The sequence below is a fragment of the Otolemur garnettii genome, unplaced genomic scaffold (genome assembly GCF_000181295.1).
Source record: "Otolemur garnettii isolate 467f Iridium unplaced genomic scaffold, OtoGar3 scaffold00247, whole genome shotgun sequence".
Classification (NCBI taxonomy): domain Eukaryota; kingdom Metazoa; phylum Chordata; class Mammalia; order Primates; family Galagidae; genus Otolemur; species Otolemur garnettii.
Genome location: NW_003852642.1, coordinates 919,030 through 929,606, shown reverse-complemented (window position 1 = coordinate 929,606; position 10,577 = coordinate 919,030). Strand labels below are relative to the sequence as shown.

Genomic DNA, 10,577 nt, shown 5'->3' with positions numbered 1-10,577 from the left:
GCTGAGGAAAAAGTACATGGGAGTGTGTAGCCGGGAGCTAACTTGGATCAGTGCCGTCATGCCCAGGTTGGCCAAAACAGTGACTCCATAGATGACGAGGAAAATCAGTAGGAGGAAAGCTCGCAGTTCAGGGGCATCTGACAGTCCGAGGAGAATGAACTCTGTCACAGCGGTGCAGTTGTCCTTGCCCATGTCCCCAAGTTATCTGAGATTGAAGAAAAAAAGAAAAAACAACTAAAAGTCATTTTCCTTTTTATGACTTCCAAATAACCCTCTTTCCTGTAAAAAGACATCAAAATAAGTTTATAGTTAATTTTATCAATGAAAATAAGACTCTTTGAGAAGTATAGGAAAAATTCAGACTTTGTATAAATGTATGATAAAGATGCCTCAAATTCATAGTCATTAGGTCAAACAAAGACATTAAGATTTATAGGAACTGATATGGCTCTTCTCTTTAGATGTTTACTAATGAGAGCTTTTCACTGAATCATTAAAGAAGAGATCAGGTAGGAAGTGAGGTTGATTACTTAATTCACCTCTGTAATGTAAAATTCATATTGCTTTTTTCCTAGCAGACTCCAATTTGGATACTACAAAGGAATTTTTAATGTATACTTACTTTTTCTGAATTTTACTCTGGAGGAATGAGAGAAATGTTTATTTAAGTTCCTTAGCCCACAACTGTTCCTATTTTGTTGATCTATTTTAAATAGAGAAAGTAAGTTTTACACTCTATATTAGCATTATTTTCATACAATTTGGATCGTGATTTTGTTCATTACACTTACAATAAAGTGAATGATTCATGAATTGGTACTCTTGAGGACAACATTATTGTAACTGTGACACATCAGTGTTAACAAGTTCACCTTGGTAAAATAATTTACTGCTTTTAATCTATTTGGATAACTGATCAAATAATAGGATATATTTTTAAATGACTTTTGTCATGTTGCAGAATTACTTATAATATAAAACTTAGAAATAACATGTCAAACAAGTAAGAATGATAAAATTATAGTGTACATGTGAAGAAAAAACATATGCAGCTAATAGAATGATAATTTAGAAAAGTATATAATAACATCAATATGTACTGTGATAAAGAGATAGCTAAAGATATCAGGCCAATATCACAGACAAAATATATGCATATATTCTTGCAGTATACACTCGAAGTTGCATTGTATATTCAATCCTTATAACACACATGAACATAAATATTTTATTCCTTTTATTTTAAAAAATAATCTACAAACATGCCTAAATTCTCACAAAACATAAGTATTCTGTGCTGGGTTGGGAAATGAGGGTAGAATTTTTTTTTAATTAGGAATCTCTACCTTCCAGGTTTTTGACACATAATAAATGCAAAGAGAAGGTGAGAAGTCCCTTATTTATTCCCTGCCTCCCCAACCTCTGGTGAACTCCAAAGGCACCAGTCAGGTATTCCTAGAGGAAGAAGTGGACACAAACCCACAGGGCCAAGGGCAGGTATTTGTTTTCATTCTTCAAATGATTTCAAAGTTTTCATTCTTCAGCTGTTTTCATTCTCTAACTGAAGGATAAGTATGTCATTAAATCCTAGTTTGGAGACAAATACTTATGATAGGATGTCTCTCTCTCTTCAAAGGACCAGGAAAAGTGAGTCATTTGTCTTTTCTTGAGTTCAAACAATTGAAAATTTTCAATACACTCTTCAGTTTTCACATCTAAAGCTGACACATCAAGGTGTGAATTGCCTGCAGAGTGGTGTGTCTATACCAGAAGGGACTTTGATTCCAGTATGATATTTGTCAATGTCTGGAGACATTTGGGGTTGTTATGACAGAAAGTGGGAACTACTTACACCTACTAAAGAAGCCACTGAGTGTTCCACTCTGTCCTTGAAGGTGTCCCCACATCCCACCCCTTAACCCCAACACACAGAACAAAACATTATCTGGACCCAAATGTCAATAGCACCATAGTTGAGAAACCTGCCATAGAGAGATATTTCAAAGACAAAGCCAAAATGATTCTCCCCCTCCTTTTTTCTGCTCTGTGGTGGTTCACATGTCCCTGTCTCTCCACGAACAGTCCTGTAGGACTCTCACTGCCACCTGCAGCACCAAGGTGACAGTGTGGAGAAGATAATGTAGTCTCAACCACCTGTCATGGGTGGAGTTAGGGTCAGACAGGGGAACAGGGAGGGAGGGGGAAAGAAGCCTTCATCACTGTGCACAGAGTCTCTCCCTGATGCTGATATTCCTCATCTGGTCCAGCAGATCGCTCCCACCTCCCACCAGGCTGCCTCTTAGCAGACAAACAGGAAAATATCTTCATTAAAGGGTCCTCAAAGCATAGTATTTGTCAATGTCCAATTAAGAGAAAGAGAAAAAATTATTTTTAACAAAATTATATAATACTACTGCCCTCCTTTAAAATTCCCACTTTTCCTACATACAGCATAAATTACCACATGACAAAAAAAAATGCAGCTTCCAGCTTACAGAAAATATGATTCATTTTGAGTCCTCAGAATCCCAAGTGATGTCCAACCAACCAAACTATTGGACAGATGTTGTGCCCCCAGTTTCTAAGTATACTGTGATGGGAAACATTCGGGGCTTATATTTGTGTGTGTGACTCCTTGGGACTCATGTTCCATAAGCTTCCCCCAAACAATCACTGATCTCTGTGGAATATCACTAAGAGAGTAAAACACTACCCTGTCTTGGGACTCCAGCTAATATTGACCACTATGGAATAAAATCAGGGGAGAAAACAATGCATCTTAGTACGTGTTATTATCGTCTAACACAGTGACATTCAGAGTCATGATCAATTGCTAAACATCCAAACTTAGCCTCTGTGAACCAGGACTCACACTGTCGTTATGAAATACGTGACTAGGCCTCAGACACTTTGCCTTATACTCAAAAGCTCCTTCCTAAAGGATGTAGGGTTTGAAGCCACACCAGAGGTCTATCCAAGTACCAGATAGAGATGAGAACAATGAATCTCTTTTACTGGGAAATGATACTAATTGCTCACATATACTGAGTATTTCCTATGCTCTAGGTTCAAGTCTAACTGCAACTTATAACAGTTGCAGTTCTGTATAAAAATAAGAGAAGTCAGGACTCCTAACCCCCTTTACAAAAAAAGGTGACTGAGGTGCAGCAGACCCAATTTGCCCAAAGCCACACACAGATTCCCCAAGAGAAAGAGGCCTTATGTTGCTGACTGGTTTGTTCTGCCCAGATGACTGTGAGAAAGAACATATCTCCAGAGAGGTTTTGGGTGGCACACTCCCTATTAAACACAACCTCATTAAACAGAAATGTCTCAAAGATCCCCCCAGGTCTGCTCCTTTACTATCTATATACCTGAACTGTTTATTAGTGTTCAAAGCACCATCTAGGTGCCTCTACAGAAGCGAGATCGTTCGAAAATGCTATGAATGTAATGAGACACGGGTGAGCAATTTCCAAATACTCAATGATCTATGTGTGTTTTCCTAAAATTGACCTAAAAATTCCCTAAATTTAAGAAGGCTTTGTGGTTCTCCTTTTCCACCTAGTATTCTCATATTCACTTTTCCCTCACTCTTCACAGCAAGGGATTTCTTTAATACATTGACATCTAATTACTTTAATTACTCTGATCAGAAAAATAAAACCAGTTGTCCATAATCTAAAACAATAGGGCAACTCAAAATGTTACCCCTGGTGATTAAATTTTCTTTAATCAGCATAATTCAAACCCATTGTATGACTTCTTATTTCTTTTGTGTATGAATTTTTTTTCTAAAAGAATGGCTCTTGATGTTAATCTAGCCAATATAGCCATTACCCATTGGCTGTATAGTATGAGTATGTGCATGATACAAATCTGTATAGTATGCTACATATACTGAAATATGCAAGGGAATGATGAAATCTTTTGTTTAATACCTAGTCCTTTTGTCCTTAATGAGTCACCACACTATTGTCACAACTGGTGTTTCCATACATAGTGAGAGGCTTATGAAAGAAAAGCTAAAAGAGCAGGTATAAAGAATGCCAGGGCAGTGATGCCTTCCATCATCCAGGAAACCCATTCATATGAAAACTACTTTGCTTACCTATTTGTCTTAAAGATATGGGAGGTGATTTTGAAACTTGTTTTAAATTTATATATTAGATTGAAGTTAATTTAATAATCATTACCCATAAATTAAAGAACACAAATATGAAGTGCTAAGGTTTTGGTGAAATGTATTTAAATCACTAAAGATAATGGCATATTAAATTATTTTATTAACAAGTTTTAATGAAATCAACAATTTTAAATTTGTTGATTTCATTAAACAAGTTGTATTATTTTAAACAAGTTGTCTCTGTGTAGAATATCATATATTTTTAATAGTTACAGGATGTGATTTCAGGAAGTCTTTGTGCTAACCTCCCCAGAAATGAAGAAAGTGGTTAGGGTGAGCAAGATGGCTGAATGGAAACCTCCAGCTAACTTCTCTTTGTGTGAACAACTATTTCAACTATCTACACAAGGAAATGCCCCAAGGCAGTTTCACCAGGAGTCTTCAAGAATCACAGCATTACTATGCTTGGGGCAACCCCAAGGCTGGTTCAGCTGTGGTGATCAGAGACTTAGATTTGAACATTCACTTCCCTTTAAGTCTCAGAAAAGCCTTCTAAGGGAGGACAAGTTTAAAGAAACCGAGACTGAGAAGATTAGATACTTAACACTTCAATGCATAGGCACTGAAGAACATTCATAAGCATCAAGGACTTACAGGATGACTTGACCTTACCAAATGAACTAAATGATCTACCAGGGACCAACCCTGGAATGGCAGAGATAGGAGACATTTCCAACGAAACTTCAGAATAACTATCCTGAAGAAGATCAAAGAACTTCAGGTCAACACAGGGAAGGAATTCTGGAGCCTACAAGAAGTTCAACAAAGACGTCAAAGTAATAAAAAACAAGCAGAAATTCTAGAGCTTAAGAATCCATTGACTCATTCAGAAATGTATCATAGTCTTTCAACAGCAGGAAAGATCCAGCAAAAGAAAGAATTAGTAAGCTTAAATATAAGCTATTCACAAATATTTTCTAGCAAGGGAGGGAGGGAGGAGTGAGGAGGGAGAGGGAAAGGAAGGGAGGAGGGAGAGTGGTGGGAGGAGGGAGGAGATTTGGTAGGCACTCACCTAATGTGCACAATGCAAGGATATATTTCAAAATAACTAACAGTAAATTTTAAATGTGTTAGCACAAAAAATAAGTAAGTGAGGTGATGGCTGTGTTATTCAGTTTGATTTAAGCATTCCAGATTGTATATCATATCATCACATTGTAACCCATAAATTTATACAGCTGTAATTTTAATAAAAAGTGAGACTCCATGTCAAAAAAATTAATTAAAAAATAAAATGAGATGCTTGAAATAAGACCAAAAAGACAGGTTGTTCATAAACAGAACAGGAAAAAAAGGAAAAGAAAAAAGTAAATAATAAGGAATCACACCTACAACATCAGGAAAATAGCCTCAAAAGAGAAAATGTCACAGTTATTGGTGTGGAAGAGGAGGCAGAAAGAGAGGCTGGGGTAGAACGTTTATTCAAAGAAATAGGAAAGGGAACTTTCCAAACCTAGAGCAAGATAAGAATATTCAGGTACCAGAATTGGAGAAAGGGAGTGACTCTAATAACTATATTAAAAAATACTCCAAAATTTCTTGCTTAAACACAACAACCACTTAATGCTTGCAACAATATAGCAAGGAGCCTCCTGGCAATTCTTCAGATCTCATTCTGTCATGGCTGTTCTTGGTTTGGCATCTGAGAGAGCTTCACATTCAAGTCTCGTATCTTCCTAGCGGCTAGGTCATGCGATGGGTGTGTGAGCTATTTTTTCTCATTATCATATACAATCATTAATGCCTGTTCACATGGCAGTTTTCCAAGATTCCAAAAGAGTACAGAGTTTTAAATACAATTTAGCAGCAATATACTATCCCAATTGCAAAGAAAATAGGAAACTACATAACTAGCAGATGTTATGAAAAAAATTGAGTACTCAGGGAAATAGAAATCAATGTAAAAACCTGTTCCTCATTAAATGTTCAATATCTGAAACACAACTTCCTGTGATTTTTTTATTTTTACACATACAAGAATTATTCAAATTGGTCTTCATTAAATAGCATATGTGAAATGAACATTAATATAATGATCATGGTTAAAAATAACAGAGAAAAACATGTGAAGTTTTGATACAGGCACACAATGGGAATTTATCAGGGTAAATGAAACACTCATCATCTCAGGTGTTTAATATTTGTTTGTATTTCATTTCACTTCTACTTTTAGTTATTTTATTTTATTTTTTATTGTTGTGGATTCATGAGGGTACAAATGACCAGTTTATACTGATTACACTTGTTAGGGAAAGTCCCTCTTATAATTATGTCCCATCCCCATACTGTTACTTATTTTAAATTTTACCATAACATATTATTGATTATAGTCACTTTGTTGGGCTATCATATATTGTTCATTTTCTCTATCTAAAGATATATTTTTCCCATTAACCATCCCCCATATATTCTCCTCCCTCATGCTCTTCCCAGCCTCAGACAACTATGATTCTACTCTCTGCCTCCGTGAAATCAATGGTCTTCATATTTAGTTCCCTCACATGAGTGATAACATGTGAGCTTGTCATTCTGTGCTTGGCTTAATTCATTTCACATAACGTTCTCCATTTTATCCATGTTGTTGCAAAAAGTAGCTTTTTGTCTTCTTTTTGGCTGTATAATATAAAGTGACCAGATTTTAACATTGTTAAAATGGGACACCATTGATGGGGGAGGGTTAATTACAAATTTGGTCTATATGGAGCAACAAAAATTTTCATAGAATGCAAAAATAGTATTGTAATATATTTTTTAAAATTTCAACATAAGTACAATTTACAAATATAATACATTTAAAAAATATGTATAGTATTATTTTATTCTTTGGCATATTTCCCATTTGAGTGAAATTTTTTTTAGTAGACTGCTGTCCTTATTAAAGTTTAACATTATAAAATGAACAAAAATAATATAAAACTCATATCCTGGCGAAATAGCCATATGGCAGCCAAAAACAGTATATTCCCTTCCTGTTCTCTTGCCGTTCCCTAGCTTGTCATGCATTCTTTCCAAAAATTGGGACTTTTTAAAAACATTGAGGGACATGGGACAAATTGTTAAAAATTGGGACTGTCCCGCCAAAAGCTGGTCATCTGCTCACCTTGGTATAATACAGGTGTGTGTGTTTCATAATTTTTTATCCATTCAGCCAAATAGAAACTTAATTTGGTTCAGTATCTTGCCTATTGGGAACGGTGCTGCAATAAGCACAGAAGATCTATCTGTGTTTATCTATATCTATCCCACATAGTAATTTCCCACCTTTAGATATGTATACCCCTCAGTGGGATTTCTGAGTCATATATGAAATAACTTAGGAGACCTGGAAAAATAGAGGTGGACCCCCACTTAGGTTAATTAATTGGTAATTTATTTTACTTGCTGCAGGGGCTGCTGCTCTGAGAGACAGTCAGCAGCCCAAGTGGGAGGGTGATTGCTTTTTATAGGCTTTGTGCAAGTATATTACAGAAGTGAAACGTGGCTGGTTAAGGGGGCATTACAACTCAGATAGTAATGGATACAGCAATGGAACAATAATTAATACAGTTTGGGTTGACAATGGATACATCTCATATCACAATGGTTATGGTTATACAACAGTAATTAATCAAGTCTCGGTGAGTTTTCCACCTTTGTTTGTCTACTGAGAACTTGGGGGTTTTGTGAAACTTAGGACTTTCTTCCTTGTACCTGAAGCTTGTTCTTAGCAACCCTAGGTGGGGGAGGCGGCCTGGGAACGTGGCTGGGAAGCACTGTTCTCAGCCACCATGGGGGGAGGAGGGACTTGCCTTGTTCCCCAGTTGACTCTGGGGGGAGAAGGGAGGAGGAGGGAAATGGGCTGGGGGGGTGGACAGGTGAGGGCTGGGGAACAGGAGTAGGGAGGGGAAAGAGGGCTGGGTTACAACATACAGAGTTTTGGAGGGAACCTCCATAGAGTTTTCATAGTGGCTTCACTGATTTACATCCCCAGTAACAGTGTACCAGGCTTCCCCTTTCTCCACATCCTCACCAGCATTGATTATTGCCCGACTTTTAGATAAAAGGCATTTTTACTGTAATAACATGATATCTCATTGACGTTTTGATTTGCATGTCTCCGATGACCAGTGATGTTAAGTACTTTTTCATATACACGCTGGCCATTTGTATGTGGTTTCTTGAGAGAAAAGATTGAGCATTTTGACTTATTCTTAAGAGCTCAGATACAGAAAGGTTTCCACCCTCACGCTGATATGAGAGGAAGTAAAGAACCATTCCTCCTGTCCCTTGCGTCATATACTGCAATTCCCTCGTAGGCTTATTCCTTTGCCTCTGGTCACATTTTCATGTCCACCCTCTTCTCTGAATTGTGCTTCTGCTGCTGGGCTTGCAAGCAGCACTTTCCAGTTGGCCTTTCTAGCTGCCTCCCGGTTAGATTCTGCAAAAGGGAGAAAAGGGCAAAGGGGGAGGGACAACAGAGAGGACAGGCAGAAAATGAAGAGGAGAGAAGCACATAATTCCTCTAGATATCCCAGTTCTTGTTAATGTGAATCCAGATACAAAAGACACATGGGGTCCTCTTCCAGCTTCACGTGGTCCTGTCGTCAGAGGTGGGCGCAGTAGACTGCCTTGGTTCCCTTTAGTGTCTAAACCCCTGCTGGGGTGTGGCACCAGCACAGAGGTGGGAAAGCTACTGAGTTCCAAACTCAAACTCAGAAGCCCAGACATGCTGAAAGTTTTTCTCTTCCTCCAGGGCTTAATACCAGCTGACTGCATTGCTTCTAAGCTCTGAGGTTTCCTATTGCCCTCCAACATCAAAAGCAACAAAGGCTTACAATAATTAGTCAGCCCCTGATTAATATGCAATATCCCTCCTGTGCACGTTCAGGCTCCTAAGAGCTAATATTCGTTATGTTAAAATCTCCTGAGCATTTGTTTTCATGAACAAACCAGAGGGAATAAACACACATGGCAATGTGGGCCACCTCACAATTCCTGAAGTCTCCAGGAGGGCTGAAAGTTCATACATTAATCCTAACGTGCCTAAATACTTAATTCACCAGTATCTACTCAACCATACATTTAATTTAAGAAAAATGAAGAAAATGTATTATATGCCACTGACAGTGACTCCCTGACTCAATCAGTTTATTTGAATACACCCTGAATATTTATGGAATGTCAATGAGTACACAAAGGTTCTGAAAATTTAATCTCACTAAAAAGCTGGGAAATTACAGAAGTTATAGTACTTTACAAATTAAAAAAATAAAGCTCAAAACATCAATTTTAATTTTTAAGAACTCAAGTCTATTACTTTCTCTAACATTATTAGAGAGGTAAGCAGATAAGCCTCATCTAAACCTATAAATGAAATCAGGAAATTCACACAAGTCAGAAGGGAAATAAAAATGAAGTGAATTGTGTGTGTAGATATAGAACAAATAAAGAGATGTGCCTTAGATACATAGAATGGGTGAAATACGTGGCATTTAAGCAAAACCAAACACACAGAAAAATACCACAAACAAAAGTTAAAGTCAATTTACAAATTTCAGTAAACATATCATTCACAGTGGAATTGAACATAACATAAAAAGAAAAAGAAAAGATAAAGTGAGATAAAAAGCTTTATAAAGAAATACTTCTACTCATAATAATGGATTTATCAATTGTTTTATGAATTACATATAATGTGTATATTTTTTTCTTTAAACAAACAGAGAGAAAATAAGAATTAATTATAGTCCAAGGATTGTTTGAATCTTAGTCATGCTTGCTAATTCTTTAGGTCAATTTTTCTAAGATTTGTGTGAAATTATTATTTTCTTCACTTATTAGACAACCTAGTAGCCAAAGTTCCAACAATATTGGACACTGCAAAAACTAAAACAAAACAATAGAGAAACAAAGTGAATAATGAACATAGAAAAACAGTAATAAAAAGATACACAAATACAGGGTTTTAATTCTATACACACTCAGCTTTACAATAGTGTAATCTTCACTATGTAATTATGTTAAAAATGTTATTATGACAAGAATCATCATTACCATCGTGGAGCTGTGAAGTTTTATATCAACTAAATGCATGTGTCTTAATAATATTATTACTTGCATCTAGTCTAACATTATAGATTGATGCAAAGTTTCAAATATACTCAGACATTTTTAAATTTAAAAGACACCAAGACAAGTGAAACAAAGAGAGACATTCATCAGTCTCTCACTGTTCTTTCCATCCTAACACTGCAACAGTCCTCTTAACCCCTCTCTTGTCTCTGCTTTGATATCTGAAGTCTTACTAATTGAATCTCCAGGAATGCATCTTGGAGCCCACCACTTTCCTGAGAGCTTCCTTTACATCCTTGTTCCTCAGGCTGTAGATCAGGGGGTTCAGCATGGGAATCAC

At 36.7% G+C, this 10,577-nt stretch overlaps 1 protein-coding gene across 1 annotated transcript in view; it reads right to left on the bottom strand.

Moving 5' to 3' along the window:
- Positions 1-192, bottom strand: part of LOC100942473 (olfactory receptor 5L1-like) — a 900-nt gene extending 708 nt beyond the window's left edge. Inside the window, exon 1 of the mRNA XM_023508420.1 lies at positions 1-192. This exon is cut by the window's left edge and continues 708 nt beyond it. Coding sequence (XP_023364188.1) covers positions 1-192 — 192 coding nt within the window.
- Positions 193-10,577: the final 10,385 nt, after the last annotated feature.